Raw genomic sequence first — 20,616 nt, forward strand, 5'->3', positions numbered from 1 at the left:
TAATGCTATGTGCTCTCAACTTGTTAAGCAGCCTCATATGTGGCACTTTGTCAAAGGCCTCCAAAAAATCCAAGGGCACAACATTTACCAATTCTCCTTTGTCTATCCTGCTTGCTATTTTTTCAAAGAATTCCCACAGATTCGTCAGGCAAGATTTTCACTAAAGGAAACCATGCTGATTTCGGCCTGTTTTATCATGTACCTCCAAGTACCCCAAAAGTGCATCCTTGACAATCAGCACTAACATTATCTCAATCACTGAGGTCAGACTAGCTGGCCTATAATTTCCTTTATTCTGCCTCTCTCCTTCTTGAAGAGTGGAATGACATTTACAATTTTTCAGTCCTCGGGAACCATGCCAGAATCCATTGATTCTTGAAAGATAATTACTAATGCCTCCACAATCTTCAGCCACGTCTTTCAGAACCTTGGTGTGTAGACCATCTGGTCCAGGTGACTTATCTACCTTCAGACCTTTCAATTTCCCAAGCACTTTTGCTGCCTGATGGTCTTGAACTTCCAGCATACTGCTAGTATCTTCCACAATGAAGACCGATGCAAAATACTTATTCAATTCATCCGCCATTTCCTTGTCCCCCATTACTATCTCTCCAGCATCATTTTCCAGTGGTCTGATAGCTACTCTCACCTTTCTTTTACACTTCATGTATCAGAAGAAAGTTTTTGTTTCCACTTCATTATTAGTTTACTTTCATATTCCAACTTTTCTTTCTTTATGATATATTTTAGTTGCCTTCTGTTGGTTTTTAAAAGCTTCCAATTGTCCAACTTCCTATTAATTTTTCCTCAATTATATGCCCTCACTTTGGCTTTGACTTCTCTTGTCAGCCACAGTTGCATCATCTTGTCTTTAGAATACTGCTTCTTTAGGATGCATCTATCCTGCGCCTTCGGAATTGTTCCCAGAAACTCCAGCCATTGCTGCTCTGCTGTTATCCCTGCTAGTGTTTCCTTCCAATCAACTTTGGCTAGCTCCTCTCTCATGCCTCTGTAATTCCCTTTACTCCTCTGTAATGCTAATACATCTTACTTTAGCTTCTCCTCAAATTGCAGGGTGAATTCAATCATATTATGATCACTTCCCCTAAGGGCTCCTTTACGTTAAGCTCTCTAAACAATTCTAGTTCATTGCACAACACTCAATCTAGAATAGCTGATCCCTCGGTTGGCTCAACCATAAGCTGTTCTAAAAAAAATACCATCTCATAAGCATTCTATAAATTCCCCCTCTTGGGATCTAGCAGCAGTTTGATTTTCCCAATCTACCTGCATATTGAAATCCCCATAAGTACACATCTTTGCTACTGTTCTGTACGTAACTCCCATCAGGGTTTTTTTACACTTGCAGTTTCTTAGCTCCCTCCAGAGTTATTCTACATCTTCATCTACATCAATGTCACCTCTTTTTATGGATTTAATTTCATTTTTTTTACCAACAGAGCCACCCCACCACCCCTGCTCACCTGCCTGTCCTTATGATACTATCTGTATACTTGTAGGTAAGCTCTCAGCCTTCAGCCACGATTCAGTCATACCGACAATGTCACACATGCCAATCTGTAACTGCTGCAAGTTCATCTACCTTATTCCGTATAGTGCGCACATTCAAATATAACACCTTTAGTCCTGTATTCATCACCCTTTTTGATTTTGTCCTTTTAGATTTCAACTCATCACATTGACTGCAATTTTGCCCTGTCATCAGCCTCTGCTTGCTAACAGTCTCACTACACAATGCCTCTGTTTGTAAACCAACTACCCCATCCGGTCCTATCACTCCAGTTCCCTTCCCCTTGCCAAATTAGTTTAAGCCCCCTTGACCAGCTGTAGCAAACCTGCCTGTCAGGATATTGGCTCCCTTCAGGTTCAAGTGTAACCCAATGCTTTTGTACAGGTCATACCCTACCAGAAGAGATCCCAATGATCCAGAAATCTGAACCCCTGCCCCCTGCACCAGTTCCTCAGCCAGTTAATCTGCCAGCATACTACTGGAGGAAACCTGCATACCCCAGGGAAACCACACACAATGGCAGAAAGAGCATGCAAATTCCACTCAGACAGCATCAGAGGTCAGATTTAACCCAAGTCTCTGGAGCTGAGCAGCAGTAGTACTAATGGCTGTGTTACTGAGAATGGCTAGAATTTGGAGAAGACCTGCTGATAGAGATTCAGTCAGAGTCCTCGTAAGCAGAATGAAGGAAAACTTAATGGAGACAATATTGCCGACGTTTAGGGAAAGGACAGAGGTAGTGAAAATAATTGAATCTTCCAAAGAGCATTGCCTCTTCTCAACACTTGAGAATTCAGTTTCTCTGTTCGTGTAGATGGCATTAAGCTGCATACAGTGCTGCAGTGTAGGATAAGCAGAAAGGAGAATGGAATTAGACCACAACTGAGCTATTTAAAAGCATGGGAAAAGAACAAGATTGTGCAGTAGTGTATGTGGAATATTAAGGAATACAAGGAATAAACAGGAAAGTGGGATTAATTTGGGGATGTTACAGCTAGCAGGAGAGTAATATCAGTCTAGGGTGATTACCAAACAGTGTAGGTGACAATGGTGAGGTGGGATTTTAATATTTATTAGGATTAAGCACGAGAGTGGGATTTTAATGGACGTTGGGAGTGAACCACAGTGCAATATTATACTCCATAAGATATTAAAATGGTTCAGGAATGAGCAAATAAGTGTTTTGGGTGACAGGGGATATCTAAGCATATTGAGATTAAAGGAGTAGGGTTGGACCACATAGAAAATGGAGAATCCCTGTTCTCCAACATTAAATTTATCTTTTGAAGGGGAGGGGAGGAGTGGCAATGAATTCCACAGATTCACCATCCTCTGGCTAAAGAAATTTCTCCTTATCTCTTTTCTAAATGGCTGTCCTTTTTTGAGGTTGTGCCCTCTGGTCCTAAACTCTCTCATGATTGGAAACATCCTCTCCTCGTCCACTCTATCTAGGCCTTTCAATACTTTGTAGGTTTCAATAAAATCCCCCCTCATTCTTTTAAACACCAGTAAGTACAGGCCCAGAGCTATCAAATACTCTTCATACATTAACCCATCACTCCCACAATCACTCTCATAAACCTCCTCTGACCCCTCTCCAATACCAGCACTTCCTTCCTTAGATATGGGGCCCAAAATTGCTCACAATACTCCAAATGTGGTCTACTCAGTGCTTTATAATGCCTCAGCATTACATCCTTGCTTCTATATTCTAGTCCTATTTGCTTTTTTTTTACTACTGTCTCAACCTGCAAGTTCAGGGACTTGGACTAGGACTGCATTAGGACTCCCAAGTCCCTTTGCACCAATGATTTTGGAATTAGCTCCCTAGTTAGTAAAATGGTCTGCACCTTTACTTGAGCGAGCTTGGGCTTTTTTCTTTGGAATGGAGGAGGATGTGGGGTGATTTGATAAAGGTGTACAAGTTGATAAAAGGTATAGATCAAGTGGACTGCCAGAGTGTTTTTTTCTAGGGCAGAAATTATGGGTACATGGTCATACGGATATATAAATATCCACTGTATATTTAAAGTGGAAGTTGATAAGTTCTTGATTAGAAAATGGAATTAGACATGGTTATTACTGCGTGTTGGTAGAGTAGGAGAGCATGGAGGTGGAATATTGCTGGTGCTGTGGAAAGTAGTGTGAGTTATTAAACAGAATAAGGCATGAATGGGAAGATGTTACTGTGAAGGTGAGGAATTAAAGGGTAATTATTTAAAAGGATGAATAAGAGCTCAGTAAAGCTGCAGATTAAACAAGAGAATGGGTTTGGATGACAGGATAGGAAAGAACATGCAGGAGAGTATGCTAATATGATTAAAATATATTATTAAAGGAGTGGGAAGGGAGAAGGATGGGTTACTAGGATGTTAAGGAAATGAGAAGAGAGCAAGATTTTGGGGTGAAATATTACAACCAATAGGGACCTTTGCAGCCTTTCTCATCCAGGCAAACTCTCAGATTGAGACTTGTACCTAGTGGGATGGATTTGGAGCATCAGGTGGGGTAATTTGCTACAGATTCCACTAATGTGCTCTTGTACGCTCAGTATTTATATATTTAGTCCACTGAATTTCTGATTGATGGTGTTTGTAGGGACTCAGTTATTCTCAGTCTATAGTAGGAAATGGAGTCTGAGCAGTAAGTGGCATTAGAGTGTGTTATTGAAAAAAATCAGGAGAGCAAAGGTTGTCTGAGATTTTAACAGTTATGCAGCAAAGAAGAGTGTAGGATAAGATTGAATGGAATCTGAATAAGGTAGGGAGTGAATGGGCAGTTAAAAGAATGAACAGTGGCTAGAGAAAGTACTAAGATTGGAACAGAACAGGCATAGAGTAAACAAGAAGGTTGGAGGGAATTGGGCTGTTTACAAAAGAGTGAGAAATCTATAATGGAAGTGATATTGAACAAGACAATGTATCAGAGGTTATTTTAGTAAAGTGGATTGTGGAATCTTGACAAACATCATGAGCCAGAAATCTGTACCAAAGAGTTACAGGGAGTTCCCCAGTAGTTTGTGTCCTAGAATGAGGGATGCCCTTCCCAGTGCCAGAAACCATTTTATATCTAACCCAAGCTGCAATGAAGTTGAATTAATTGCCTAACCTATGTTTAGTTTGGCCCCAAACATTGATATCAGGTGTACACAATTAAGCTGGATATCTGAACTATTAATGATGCATTTAATATATTTGATGGAAAGCAACTGTTAGAGGTAAGGTCTTCAATTACTGCTACTGCTTTTAAATTGTTGTGGTTTGAGTGGAGAAGTTGTGAATGCAGAGGGAGTACCAGTGATAGAACAGTGAAACATTTCCATGCTAAGTGATAGAGTTGAGTTTTTAGGGTGGTGTTATCAAGTACCTGCTGAATATATGCTTCTCATTGGTAGAGGCTTTGGGAGAAGCTACCTAAGAGGCCTTGGCAAGTTGCTGTAGAGCATTTTGCAGAGACTGCATGCTTCAGTTGTGGTGAAGGATGGAGTGAAGGTTTAGAGTAGTGGGTGGAGTGCCAGTCAGGCTAGTTATTTTGTCATTGATGGTGTTTAAGCATTTTGTATGTTGAAGACACTCTTATCAAGGCCAGAGAAGAATATTCCATACTTCCTTCAATTTGCCCTGCAACTAATGCTTTGGCTTTGGTGAATATACTCTGAACTTCATTCCTTACATTGAGAATGGGTGTATCAATATATTGCTTTGGAATACAGTACAGCAACATGTGGAATCATCTGGTTCCATTCCAAAAACATAGGCTATCCCACAATAGGAGATGAGGCAGAATTGTTTCCCCTTTGTAGTACTATAATGCTTGCTAACCAAATGGACACTTCAGATCTATTTGGAGAAACCATGAGCAAAGTGGGCAACCTTTTTGCAGAACACCTATGCTCAGTCCTTAGTGGCCTTCCTGAGCTCTCAGTTGCAGACCGTTTCAGTTCCCCTATCCATTACCACACTGACCTGCCCATTTCAGTCGTCTTTACTGCCAGGATGAAGCCCAGCAACACTTGGGTAGACTATGACCCAGTGACATGAGTATTAAGTTTTCTAATTTTAGGTAATCCTTTTCTAACCCCCCCCCCCCCCAATCTTCCTCCAGTCCTCTAATTTTGTCCCCTTTTTCCACACCAGTCCCCATTTACCATTCACCCATATTTGTCACTCTCCCCCTCCAGGTTCCCATCCACTTCACACATAATTTCCTCCCATCCACACAGTCTAAGCATATGTCTGTGATAATATTCTGATTCCCATTCTCACCTTCTTTACTTATCAAAATCCAACACTGATAACACTTTATGCTCCTGCTTATCTGCCTCCAGCAGCTGTCTCCCATCTTTACAATCTTTCCCCTCATTTGCTCCATTTATTCCTTTTCCCTATTCCTCTGTCTCTTTATCTGCCTCCATCTAACACTCACCTAGCATTGTTTCCCAACACCACCCCCGCTCACCTCCCCTAACAGTCACCACCTGCCTGTCCTCTTACACCTCCACTCTACCCACCAATTGCCTTACAATCCTTTTTCACTATTTTCCTTTTCTTTATACTGGCCTTCTCACCTCTCCACTCTCATGTCATAGAGAAGCACAGCCTAGAAACAGGCTCTTCATCCCATTGAGTCTATGGTGAAACCATTTAAACTGCCTAATCCCATCAACCTGCACCAGGACTATAGCCTTCCGTATCCCTACTATCCATGTATCTATCCAAACTTCTCTTAAACGTTGAAATTGAGCTCACATGCTCCACTTGTGTTCGCAACTCATTCCACATTCTCATGACACTCTGAATGAAGAAATTTCCCCTCATGTTCCCCTTAAACTTTTCACCTTTCACCCTTAACCCATGTCCTCTGGTTGTAGTCCTACCCAAACTCATTGGAATAGTCCTGCTTGCATTTATCCTGTCAATACCCCTCATGATTTTGTATACCTCTATTAAATCACCTCTAAATTTTCTATGTTCTAAGGAATAAAGTCCTTACTTATTCAGTCTTTCCTTATAGCTCAGGTTCTCCACCCAGAAACATCCTTGTAAATTTTCTCTATACTCTTCCAATCTTATTCATATTTTCTCTGTAGGTAGGTGACTAAAACTGCACACAAAACTCCAAATCAGACCTCACCAATGTTTTATACAACTTCAACATAACATCCCATCTCCTGTACTCAATACATTGCCAATGTGAAAGCCAATGTGCTTTACGACCCTATCTACCTGTGACACCACATTCAACAAATTGTGGACCTGTACTCCCAGATCCCTTTGTTCTACCACACTCCTCAGTGCCCTACCATTCACTATGTAAGCCTTCCACTGATCTTGATGCAGGTTCCAAAATGAAACATCAACAGTTCCTTCCCCCCTCCCATCCTCCCTCAGATGCTGCTCAACTCTCCCAGCTCCAGATTGCAGCATCTGTAATCCTTTGTGTCCCCTCAAATCTGTTTTCCTATCCTGTTCATATTCTCTTCTGTCTTTCTACTGTGATACCAAATGAGAAGCAAGTTCTACTACTCCAGGTCTTCATTGTGTGTTAGAAAAGTAGGCTGGGATGGTTAGCAGTGTTTGATGAAGCAGTGTTTCTTATAGTGACCACTTTGTGTTTTGTTTGAAACACTTGGCTCCAAACCTCACCACGAATGAGCTCAAAGAACTGCATTCCAGAGGTGAGGTGAGAGAAATTACCCTTGACTACCCAGTATTTGACTGGGTGTGACACCAATGGTTGGAGGCAAACCATGCACAAGAAAGATGCTTGACTGTCTGGCTACTGATCACAACTCCATAACATCTCTGCAGCAGATCCTCAGAGCAGTGACATTGGCTCAGCCACCTTCAGCTGCTTCATAAGGTCACAAAGGGGAAGTTTGCTGATGATTACATAATGTACTGATTTGAAACCCTTCAGTCAGTGAAGTAACCAATGAGCACGTTCTGCAGAACTCAGGCTACATTCAACAATGTACTGATGAATAGCAAGTAACATCCACACCACATAGATATCAGGCAATACTTGTCTTCACTGCCTATTCTATACACTCAATTACATTATCATCACTCTCCCTCTAATGACCGGAAACTCAGCTGGAGCAGCCACATAAAACACCATGGCCACTTGAGCAGGTCAGAGGATGGGTGTCCTGCAGTGAGTGATTATTCTCCTGACACTTCCAAGGCTTTTCCAGCATCTCCAAACCACGTCAGAAGTGTAATAGAATTTTTTACACTTCTTTGCAGTTCCAAAACATTCAGGAGATTGACACCATCTCAGAAAAGCTTGTTTGACACTCCATCACCCACCCTGAAGGTTCATTCCTGCAACCTACAAAATGGCAACAGCTACTCTCCTGGGCTAGTCCAACAGCACCTCCCAACCCCACAAGGTTTCCACCACTATTAGTCCTTCAACACCACTGGGTCAAAGTCCTGGAACTCCAACACCACCACCCTCCCAACATTGCCATCCAAGCACCTCTCCCAGAAGGATTATTTTAGAAACATAGAAAACCTACAGCACAATACAGGCCCTTCAGCCCACAAAGCTGTGCCGAACATGTCCTTACCTGAGAAATTACCTAGGGTTAGCCCATAGCCCTCTATTTTTCTGGGCTCCATATACCTGTACAGGAGTCTCTTAAAAGACCCTATCATATCCACCTCCACCACCGTCACCGGTAGCCCATTCCACGCACTCACCACTCTCTGCATAAAAAAACTTACCCCTGATATCTCCTCTGTACTTATTTCCAAGCACCTTAAAACTGGGCCCTCTCGTGCTAGCCATTTCAGCCCTGGGGAAAAGCATCTGACTATCCACACGATCAATGCCTCTCATCATCTTATACACCTCTGTCAGGTCACCTCTCATCCTCTGTTGCTCCAAGAAAAAAAGGCCAAGTTCACATAACCTATTCTCATAAGGCATGCTTCCCAATCCAGGCAACCTCCTTATAAATCTCCTATGTACCTTTTCTGTGGTTTCCACATCCTTCCTATAGTGAGGTGACCAGAACTGAGCACAGTACTCCAAGTGGGGTCTGACCAGGGTCTTATATAGCTACAACATTACCTCTTGGCTCCTAAACTCAATTCCACGATTGATGAAGGCCAATGCACTGTATGCTTTCTTAACCCGAGTCAACCTGCACAGCAGCTTTGAGTGTCCTATGGACTCAGACCCCAAGATCCCTCTGATCCTCCACATTGCCAAGAGTCTTACCGTTAATACTATATTCTGCCATCATATTTGACCTACCAAAATGAACCACCTCACACTAATCTGGGTTGAACTCCATCTGCCACTTCTCAGCCCAGTACTGCATCTTATCAATGTCCCGCTGTAACCTCTGATAGCCCGCCACACTATCCACAACACCTCCAACCTTTGTGTCATCAGCAAATTTACTAACCCATCCCTCCACTTCTTAATCCAGGTCATTTATAAAAATCACAAAGAGTAGGGGTCCCAGAACAGAGCCCTGAGGCACACCACTGGTGGCCGACCTCCATGCAGAAGATGATCTGTCTACAACCACTCTTTGCCTTCTGTGGGCAAGCCAGTTCTGGATCCACAGAGCAATGTCCCCTTGGATCCCATGCCTCCTTACTTTCTCAATAAGCCTTGCATGGGGTACCTTGTCAAATGCCTTGCTGAAATCCATATACACTGCATAGTTCAAGAAAAAAAAACACAATCCCTTCTCCTCAAGGCAATTAGGGATGGGCAATAAATGTTGACCTTGCTTGTGATGCCTTTGCTAGGAAAATGGGCAAAGTGTTAACTGAGTTCACTAAGAGATATGAAGAGATGATGGGTTATATTTAAATTGCTGACCCCAGTGTCATCAGTGGGTATGTAATGGGTTGAAAGGGACGGAGTGAGGAGTAAATCTTCAATGTGAGTGAAAACAAGAGAATGCTACTGTGAACACTACCTCATTATTTTAATTTATATTATTTCTGTTTTTGCATAATTTTTAATCTGTTCAATATACATATACTGTAATTTTTTCTTTATTCTATATTATTTATTGCATTTACTGCTGCTGCTAAGTTAAAAATTTCATGACACATGCCAGTGATAATAAACCTGATTCTGATTCTGATGCAGGGTTGCACATCTAGTCATAGAGTAAAATTTCACAGAAACAGGCCCTTCAGCCCAATTGGTTCTTGTCAGCCAAGGTACCTCCTATCCATGTACTTAACCAAATGTCTTCTGAATGTTACCTGTCTCAACCACTTCCTCTAGTAGCTCATTCTAAATATGGATTACCCTCTGCACAAAGACATTGCCCCTGAAATCCCTTTTAAATCTTGCACCTCTTGCCTTAAACCCATGCCTTCTAGTTTGTTTGGTTTCCTAGCCCTGGGGGAAAAAAGTATGTGCACCTTAAGTAAGAGTACCTTAATTATGCCCCTCATGATTTTTTACCCTGTTTGGGTCACATGTCAAGAGCACATAAACTGATTCTGTATGTTGGGAAGTGACGGTACTCATAGAGGGGACTGCCATTTAAAAAAAACATGTCATTGCGACAAATGAATTTTAAACAAACAGCCACCACACAAGTCGTTAGGGATAAGTCTGAATCAAAATGTCACATTTGCTGAAAGAACAAAGATTAAGGAGAGCACAGCATAAGGCAGGCTGGACTACTGAACAATGTGTGTCGTGCTAAGGATGTGCATCGCAGCCAGCTGTCTGCAGGGGAAGGGAGGGGTTGGGGGCAGCATGTCAAAATACTGAGCCAGCTGGTAACCAAGGTGTCTCACACAGATTCCCCCTCCTCCCACCCCCATTGGCAAGCCGCTCCCATGAGACGTGGGCTTGCAGGCTGGTTCCCTCATTACACATTCACATCAGTGCTGAGAACAGCAGCCGTCACGTTTCCAGCCAGGGGCGATGAGCTCACCGACTACATTAGCAAGAGCAACTCTGCCTGGGTTTCTCGGCGCGGACTGCAGGCAGTCTCAAACGTGCTGTCGCTTTTCCATGGACTACACAATGCTAACAAGCCTGTGCTCAGCAACGACACGGTCCTAAGAGTGAGGTTCATTACCCTGCTTTCTCCTGCACATTCCCGACTTCCGAGCCAGCAAGCTGGATCCATCCTGCTTCCTCCTGACTGAAGAGGGGCTTCCCTGTTCCGCCCCTTCCCTCTCAGCTGTGCAGAACCCCCGTTCCAAAGCCCAGGAAGCACAGGACGATGGCCACAAGATGGTGAATGAGTATGCCTGCCGGCTGCTGGAATTGCTGGGGATGGGCCATCGACTGTTCGTGCCTCGGCTGCTGCCGGTGAGCATCTTTTCTCTGAGAGATTGAGGCTGAGGGCTGGGGGAGGGGGATGCAGCGGCAGCAGGTGGAACAGGCCTGGAGTATGTAATTAATGACGCTCGCCGGGAATCAGTGAGCTGTTGATGGCTGACTCCCTGACTCTTGTATTTGTGTATGTGTATGTGTGTATGTGTATGTATGTATGTATGTGGAGCTCTCGAATCATTAAAAGCCGTGTTGGCAATTCAGAAGCCCACGACAGAGCGTGCAGATTGGTTACTGTTCCCCTGCTATCGCTGGGCTGGTTTAAATAGAGGGAGTTGTCTCAAAATTGGGACCACTTATTTGACAGTATATCTGCCCATATAAAAGAAGCTGGTGACATCATTGGCTTTCCTGAAATGCTGCACTGGACTGTTCCTTCAACCAGTTCCCAAACGATGGAAGTTGTTTGTCTGTGGGAACGTGCTGGGGCACGCGATGGTTCACATGCAGGAGATTAACTCCCTGCAGAGAAGAGGAGCCAGGACACTTGATGCTTCCATCCATTAGTCTTAGTCTCAGTGACCTGTAGGAGGGGCATTCTGCTGTTCACTGGCGGGATGCAAGTCTGTCACGAAGAGGTTGTGGGTCTGTCACTGGGTGTGTGTCACTGATGGGGTGTGATACTGTCACTGCATGTTGTACTGTTACTGGGCGTGGTATTGTGATTGAAAGGGTGTGTGTCTGCCACTGATAGGGTATGGTATTGTCACTGACAGGGTGTGGGTTTAGCAGGTCATGGAAGGGTTGACTGATGAATTCCTCAGGGCCCTCCGGGACGCTTTGGAGGTGAGTCCACAGGGGTCATGCAGGAGAGCCTGGCAACCAGGGAGGTCCCCCTTGTGTGTCCCCCTTGTGTGTCAGGCAGTGGTAATCCTGCTGCCCAAGAAGGCTGATCTCCACTGTTTGAGAAATTGGCGTCTGGTCTCTCTCCTTAGCATGGAGAACAAGATCTTTGCCCAGGTGACAGCCAATCATCTGTACTCTGTTTTGACCCTTACCAGTTCTCCATGGCCTTGGGCTGATGCATTCAGGGCAGCATCCACCTAGTTTGGAAGGTGCTCCACCTCTCCCAGAGAGCTAGTCTGTTCAGTGCCTTCCTCGCTCTCAATCAGGAGAAGGTGTTTGACAGGGTGATTCACAAATATCTCTTCAAAACTCTGTACAATTTGTGACCTGTAAGTGCTATCAGGTCTTCTCAGCTGTGTTCTCTGACAGGATCAACTGGGAGAAGTGTTCTAGTCTCTTGGTGTTGCAATTGCATGTCAGTGGCTCTACCGCAGATGATGAGACCATTTACATGGAGTTCCACTGAGAAAACCTAGCTAACGAGCTGGTGGAACGTGGAGACGGAAGTCACTACCTGATTAGGGCACTGGTCAGGAAGAGTTAGTGCGATTTCTTACTGGGACAGAGTGTTGGTCATAAACCAACTGACTGGTTTCTAGTTGGTCACTTAGTTCCCCTCACTGTTTTAGTTGCCATGCCCTAAAAGAAGTTGGAAGATGTCTTCAAGGGCAATAGGAAACACTTTGTCTCTGCTGTGGTCCTGTTCTCCTGACAGCAGAAGTTGGTCATTTACTGGTGTACACACATACTTAGCTGGTGGGTCTTCACCCAAGGACCATGTAGAAACGGCCATACACTGAGCACACTCCTAGATGGAATGTGCTGGGAATGTATTTTTTCCTTCCAGGACATTGCATGCAGCTCTCCTTGCAGAGAGCATTACCCACACTGCTCTTTGGGAGTTTCCCAGCTTTTATCAGAAGTTATTAAGAGTCTGGAACATGGCTGCCACCAGTCAGAGTGCTCCTCTGCTGGTAGAAAGTGCTGCTTTGGCTCTGAGAGCAACTGGTCCCCAACCTGTCGCAATAGGTGTTGAGGAGGCTCAAGAGCACGGAGTAATCCTGACTGTGTTAACTTCTTGCTCATCCAGAATTACTCATTGGACCCAAGGCCTGAAGTATTTCTCAGGAGCTGATCCCACACAACATGAGCACCCTTGCAGAGATACTCACTGTGCTGTTTCATGAATGTGAGCAGTTTTGGTCCCATATCTAAAAAGTGTGTGCTGGCATTGAAGAGGATCCAGAGCAGATTCACAAGAATAATCCTGGGAATGGAAGAGTTAATGTATGAGGATCGTTTGATGGCTCTGAGCCTGTACTTGCTGGAGTTTAGAAGAATTAGGGGGTCCCCATTGAAACCTATTCGATACTGAAAGGCCTAGATAGAGTGGACCCCATGTGATTTAACTTTCAATAGCAGCTTATCATATCTAACCGTATCAAAGACCTTACTGAAGTCCACATAGACTTTGTCCACTGCTGTGCCCTCATTGATCATCCTGTTTGCTTCTTCAAAAAAATTATCAAATTCGTGGGACATAGTCTTACATGTACAAATGTTTGTACAAAGCCTAATTAACTCCTGCCATCTGAATGCTTGTATACCTTATAGAACATAGAACACTATAACACTGTGTAGGTCCTTTGGCCTATGATGTTGTCCCAACCTTTTAACCTGCTCTAATGTTGTGCCTATCGAAGAGATTCTTAAGTGTCCCTAATGTATCTGCTTCTAGTACCACTCCTTGTAGGGTGTTCCACACACACACCACTCTGTAAAAAATAATTACCTCTGATATAGAAACATAGAAAATAGGTGCAGGAGTAGGCCATTCGGCCCTTCGAGCCTGCACCGCCATTTATTATGATCATGGCTGATCATCCAACTCAGAACCCAGCCTTCCCTCCATACCCCCTGACCCCTGTAGCCACAAGGGCCATATCTAACTTCCTTTTAAACATAGCTAATGAACTGGCCTCAACAGTTTGCTGTGGCAGAGAATTCCACAGATTCACCACTCTCTGTGTGAAGAAGTTTTTCCTAACCTCGGTCCTAAAAGGCTTCCCCTCTATCCTCAAACTGTGACCCCTCGTTCTAGACCTCCCCAACATCGGGAACAATCTTCCCGCATCTAGCCTGTCCAATCCCTTTAGGATCTTATACGTTTCAATCAGATCCCCCCTCAATCTTCTAAATTCCAACGAGTACAAGCCCAGTTCATCCAGTCTTTCTTCATATGAAAGACCTGCCATCCCAGGAATCAATCTGGTGAACCTTCTTTGTACTCCCTCTATGGCAAAGATGTCTTTCCTCAGATTAGGGGACCAAAACTGCACACAATACTCCAGGTGTGGTCTCACCAAGGCCTTGTACAACTGCAGTAGTACCTCCCTGCTCCTGTACTCGAATCCTCTCGCTATAAATGCCAGCATACCATTCGCCTTTTTCACCGCCTGCTGTACCTGCATGCCCACTTTCAATGACTGGTGTATAATGACACCCAGGTCTCGTTGCACCTCCCCTTTTCCTAATCGGCCACCATTCAGATAATAATCTGTTTTCCTATTTTTGCCACCAAAGTGGATAACTTCACATTTATCCACATTAAATTGCATCTGCCATGAGTTTGCCCACTCACCCAACCTATCCAAGTCACCCTGCATCCTCTTAGCATCCTCCTCACTGCTAACACTGCCACCCAGCTTTGTGTCATCCGCAAACTTGGAGATGCTGCATTTAATTCCCTCATCCAAGTCATTAATATATATTGTAAACAACTGGGGTCCCAGCACTGAGCCTTGCGGTACCCCACTAGTCACCGCCTGCCATTCTGAAAAGGTCCCGTTTATTCCCACTCTTTGCTTCCTGTCTGCTAACCAATTCTCCACCCACACCAATACCTTACCCCCAATACCGTGTGCTTTAAGTTTGCACACTAATCTCCTGTGTGGGACCTTGTCAAAAGCCTTTTGAAAATCCAAATATACCACATCCACTGGTTCTCCCCTATCCACTCTACTAGTTACATCCTCAAAAAATTCTATGAGATTCGTCAGACATGATTTTCCTTTCACAAATCCATGCTGACTTTGTCCGATCATTTCACCGCTTTCCAAATGTGCTGTTATCACATCCTTGATAACTGACTCCAGCAGTTTCCCCACCACCGACGTTAGGCTAACCGGCCTATAATTCCCTGGTTTCTCTCTCCCTCCTTTTTTAAAAAGTGGGGTTACATTAGCCACCCTCCAATCCTCAGGAACTAGTCCAGAATCTAACGAGTTTTGAAAAATTATCACTAATGCATCCACTATTTCTTGGGCCACTTCCTTAAGCACTCTGGGATGCAGACCATCTGGCCCTGGGGATTTATCTGCCTTCAATCCCTTCAATTTACCTAACACCACTTCCCTACTAACATGTATTTCGCTCAGTTCCTCCATCTCACTGGACCCTCTGTCCCTTACTATTTCTGGAAGATTATTTATGTCCTCCTTAGTGAAGACAGAACCAAAGTAATTATTCAATTGGTCTGCCATGTCCTTGCTCCCCATAATCAATTCACCTGTTTCTGTTTGCAGGGGACCTACATTTGTCTTTATCAGTCTTTTCCTTTTTACATATCTATAAAAGCTTTTACAGTCCGTTTTTATGTTCTCTGCCAGTTTTCTCTCATAATCTTTTTTCCCCTTCCTAATTAAGCCCTTTGTCCTCCTCTGCTGAACTCTGAATTTCTCCCAGTCCTCAGGTGAGCCACTTTCTCTGGCTAATTTGTATGCTACTTCTTTGGAATTGATACTATCCCTAATTTCTCTTGTCAGCCACGGGTGCACTACCTTCCTTGATTTATTCTTTTGCCAAACTGGGATGAACAATTGTTGTAGTTCATCCATGCAACCTTTAAATGCCTGCCATTGCATATCCACCGTCAATCCTTGAAGTGTCATTTGCCAGTCTATCTTAGCTAATTCACGTCTCATACCTTCAAAGTTACCCCTCTTTAAGTTCAGAACCTTTGTTTCTGAATTAACTACGTCACTCTCCATGTTAATGAAGAATTCCACCATATTATGGTCACTCTTACCCAAGGGGCCTCTCACAACAAGATCGCTAATTAACCCTTCCTCATTGCTCAAAACCCAGTCCAGAATAGCCTGCTCTCTAGTCGGTTCCTCGACATGTTGGTTCAAAAAACCATCCCGCATACATTCCAAGAAATCCTCTTCCTCAGCACCTTTACCAATTTGGTTCACCCAGTCTACATGTAGATTGAAGTCACCCATTATAACTGCTGTTCCTTTATTGCACACATTTCTAATTTCCTGTTTAATACCATCTCCGACCTCACTACTACTGTTAGGTGGCCTGTACACAACTCCCACCAGCGTCTTCTGCCCCTTAGTGTTACGCAGCTCTACCCATATCGATTCCACATCTTCCCGGCTTATGTCCTTCCTTTCTATTGCGTTAATCTCTTTTTTAACCAGCAACGCCACCCCACCTCCCCTTCCTTCATGTCTATCCCTCCTGAATATTGAATATCCCTGAACGTTGAGCTCCCATCCCTGGTCACCCTGGAGCCATGTCTCTGTGATCCCAACTATATCATAATCATTAATAACAATCTCTATACTTTCCTCTGATCACCTTAAAATTCTGCCCCCTCATATTAGCCATTTCCACCCTGTGAAAAGGTCTCTGGCTCTCCAGCTGATCTGTATCACTTTTCATCTTGTACACCTTTATCAAGTTGCCTCTCATCCTCCTTCACTCCAAAGAGAAAAGCCCTAGTTCCTCAACCTATCCTCAAAAGATATGCCCTCTAATCCAGGCAGCTTTCTGGTAAATCTCCTCTGCACCCTTTCTAAAGCTTCTTCACCACCTTTCTAATGAGGCGACCAGAACTGAACACAGTATTGATGATAGATGCTGCTTTCTTGCAACAGCACTCCTTGCAGATGTGCTCAGTGGTGGGAAGTGCTTTACCCATGATATTCGAGGGAATTGATGTTTCCCTATCAAGCTATGATGCAACTAGTCAGTATTCTCTCCACCATGCATCCAGAGAAGTTTGTCGAAGTTTTAGATGACATGTGAATCCCCACAAACTTCTAAGAAAGAAGAAGTGTGGTTGTGTCTTCTTTGTAATGGCATTTATGTGCTGCACCCAGGACAAATCCTCTGAAATGATAATATTGAGGAATTTAAAGTTGCTGACCAGCTCCAACTCTGAAGACTAGCTATGGACCTCTGGTTTCCTCCTCCTGAAGTCAATAATCAGTTCTTTGGTTATGCCAACATTGAGTGAGAGGTTGTTGTTGTGGCACCACTCAGCCATATTTTCAATCTCCCTCCTATCTGGCGTCAGAATTTCTATTCAGGATTCATTGAAGCTATAATTGCCAAAAGATAGAAAAATTGAAAGGCATGGGTGGGAGCAGGAAGAAATTGCTGATATAGATTATCGACTCTGGTTGACTCTGTAAAGGGACTAATATAGTGCAGATTTGCAGGGAGAAATTTTCCTCTTACATTCTCAAATTGAGAGGAAAAATTGGATCCAAAATTGGCTTGGAAATGGGGGACATGGGATGATTGGGAGCCTTTTACCAGTAGTAGCTTTTAGTGTTTGTGATATTCATTGATGATTTAGATTTCGATGTAGAAAGTATGATTAGCAAGTTTGCAGAGGACACAAAAATTAATCGTCTTATGGATAAGGAGGAGAGTAATTTTTGACTACAAAAAGATAATAACGGTTTGGTAAGTTAGCAAACTAATGGCAAAAGAAATTTTAAATTTATAAGTGCAAAATGATGCATTTTGAGAATTCAAATTAGAGTGGGAAGTACACAATGAAATGTAGGGTCCCGAGGAGTACTGAGGAATAAAGGGACCTTGATATAAAATCCAAAGATCCCTGAAGGTGACAACATAGGTTAAAAAAAGGTGTAGTAAAGAAGGCATACAAATGCTAACCATTATATGGGAAATGGAATATAAGAACAAGTGTAGTTATGCTACAGCTTTATAAAACACTAGTAAGGTCACATCTGGAATATTGGGTGCAATTTTGGTTTCCTTAACAAGTGTCATGCTCTGGAGAGGGTGCAGAGGAGGTTCACCGGGATGGAGTGTCTCAGTTACAAGGAGAAAGTGGAGAGGCTGGGATTGTTTTCCTTGGAATAGAGAAAGCTGAAGGGATATACAAAATTGTTAGTGACAAGGATAGGATAGGATAGACCCCATATCAGAGATGGCTTTAACCAGAGGGCATAGGTTTGAAGTTTAGATGGCACCTTATGGAAACTTTTCCCCTCAGATGGTTGTTGGAATTGGGAATCTGGAACACATTGGCTGAGGGTTACTCTCATAACATATAAGAAGTTTCCAGACAAGCACTTGAATTGGCAAAATGAAGAATCTTATCTCTGGTTAGGCCACATCTAGAGTATTGCATTTGATTCCAGTCACCCCATTATGGGAAGGATTGTGGAGGCTATGTAGAGTGGCATGTCGCAAAGGTAATTCTACGGTTGTTATGGGGGATTTCAACATGCAGGTGGACTGGGAAAAACAGGTTGATAATGGACCCCAAGAAAGGGAGTTTGTGGAATGCCTCAGCGATGGATTCTTAGAGCAGCTTGTATTAGAGCCTACCAGGGAGAAGGCAATTCTGGATTTAGTGTTGTGTAAAGAGCCAGATTTGATAAGGGAACTCGAGGTAAAGGATCCATTAGGAGGTAGTGACCATAATATGATAAGTTGTAATCTACAATTTGAGAGGGAGAAGGGAAGATCGGAAGTGTCAGTATTACAGTTGAACAAAGGGGACCATGGACCCCAGTGTGGCTGGGGTGAAAATAAATGATGTTAAAAGTTCAAGCAAATCCGCTAATAGAAAGGTTGTGAGTGGTGGTAAAAATCTTCTGAGGTGTATATATTTCAATGCGAGGAGTATTGCGGGGAAGGCAGATGAGTTGAGGGCGTGGATTGACACGTGGAATTATGACGTTATAGCAATTAGTGAAACTTGGCTACAGGAGGGGCAGGACTGGCAGCTTAATATTCCAGGGTTCCAATGTTTCAGATGTGATCGAGGCAGAGGAATGAAAGGTGAGGGAGTAGCATTGCTTGTTAGGGAAAATATTACAACAGTTCTCAGGCAGGACAGATTAGAGGGCTTGTCTACTGAGTCCTTATGGGTGGAGCTGAGAAACAGGAAAAGTATGGCCACATTAGTGGGATTGTATTACAGACCACCTAATAGTCAACGAGAATTGGAAGAGCAAATCTGCAGAGAGATAGAAGGCAACTGCAGGAAACATAAAGTTGTGGTGGTAGGGGATTTTAATTTTCCATATATTGATTGGGACTCCCATACTGTTAGGGGGTCTAGATGGTTTAGAGTTTGTAAAATGTGTTCAGGGAAGTTTTCTAAATCAATGTATAGAGGGACCAACTAGAGGGGATGCAATATTGGATCTCCTGTTAGGAAACGAGTTAGGACAAGTGACAGAAGTCTGTGTAGGGGAGCACTTTGGTTCCAGTGATCATAACACCATTAGTTTCAACTTGATCATGGACAAGGATAGATCTGGTCCTAGGGTTGAGGTTCTTAACTGGAAAGGATCTAAAAAGCGTGGATTGGGACAGGTTGTTCTCTGGCAAGGATGTGATCGGTAGGTGGGAAGCCTTCAAAGGAGAAATTTTGAGAGTGCAGAATTTGTATGTTCCTGTCAGGATTAAAGGCAAAGTGAATAGGAATAAGGAACCTTGGTTCTCAAGGGATATTGCAACTCTGATAAAGAAGAAGAGGGAGTTGTATGACAGGTATAGGAAGCAGGGAGTAAATAACGTACTTGAGTATAAGAAGTGCAAGAAAATACTTAAGAAAGAAATCAGGAGGGCTAAAAGAAGACATGAGGTTGCATTGGCAGGCAAAGTGAAGGATAATCCAAAGAGCTTTTACAGGTATATTAAGAGCAAAAGAATTGTAAGGGATAAAATTGGTCCTCTTGAAGATCAGAGTGGTCGACTATGTGCGGAACCAAAGGAAATGGGGGAGATCTTAAATAGGTTTTTTGCGTCTGTATTTACTAAGGAAACCGGCATGAAGTCTATGGAATTAAGGGAAACAAGTAGTGAGATCATGGAAACTGTACAGATCGAAAAGGAGGAGGTCCTTGCTGTCTTGAGGAAAATTAAAGTGGATAAATCCCCGGGACCTGACAGGGTGTTCCCTCGGACCTTGAAGGAGACTAGTGTTGAAATTGCAGGGGCCCTGGCAGAAATATTTAAAATGTCGCTGTCTACAGGTGAGGTGCTGGAGGATTGGAGAGTGGCTCATGTTGTCCCGTTGTTTAAAAAAGGATCAAAAAGTAATCCGGGAAATTATAAGCCAGTAAATTTAACGTCAGTAGTAAGTAAGTTATTGGAGGGAGTGCTAAGAGACAGAATCTACAAGCATTTGGATACACAGGGACTTATTAGGGAGAGTCAACATGGCTTTGTGCATGGTAGGTCATGTTTGACCAATCTATTGGAGTTTTTCGAGGAAGTTACCAGGAAAGTGGATGAAGGGAAGGCAGTGGATATTGTCTACATGGACTTCAGTAAGGCCTTTGACAAGGTCCCGCATGGGAGGTTAGTTAGGAAAATTCAGTCGCTAGGTATACGTGGAGAGGTGGTAAATTGGATTAGACGTTGGCTCAATGGAAGAAGCCAAAGAGTGGTAGTAGAGAATTGCTTCTCCAAGTGGAGGCCTGAGACTAGTGGTGTGCCACAGGGATCAGTGCTAGGTCCATTGTTATTTGTCATCTATATCAATGATTTGGATGATAATGTGGTAAATTGGATCAGCAAATTTGCTGATGATACAAAGATTGGAGGTGTAGTAGACA

At 43.4% G+C, this 20,616-nt stretch overlaps 1 protein-coding gene across 5 annotated transcripts in view; it reads left to right on the forward strand.

Moving 5' to 3' along the window:
- Positions 1 to 20,616, forward strand: part of rabgap1l (RAB GTPase activating protein 1-like) — a 586,024-nt gene that overhangs the window by 427,765 nt on the left and 137,643 nt on the right. Inside the window, exon 1 of one of the 5 annotated variants that reach the window (XM_063063656.1) lies at positions 10,400 to 10,840. The exons of the other annotated variants lie outside the window; for them this stretch is intronic. Within the exon in view, the coding sequence (XP_062919726.1) occupies positions 10,763 to 10,840 (78 nt within the window). The 5' untranslated portion in view covers positions 10,400 to 10,762. Of the gene's footprint in view, positions 1 to 10,399; positions 10,841 to 20,616 lie in introns of those variants that run through there. 5 annotated transcript variants of the gene reach the window in all.

The sequence above is a fragment of the Mobula hypostoma genome, chromosome 12, assembly GCF_963921235.1.
Source record: "Mobula hypostoma chromosome 12, sMobHyp1.1, whole genome shotgun sequence".
Taxonomy (NCBI): domain Eukaryota; kingdom Metazoa; phylum Chordata; class Chondrichthyes; order Myliobatiformes; family Myliobatidae; genus Mobula; species Mobula hypostoma.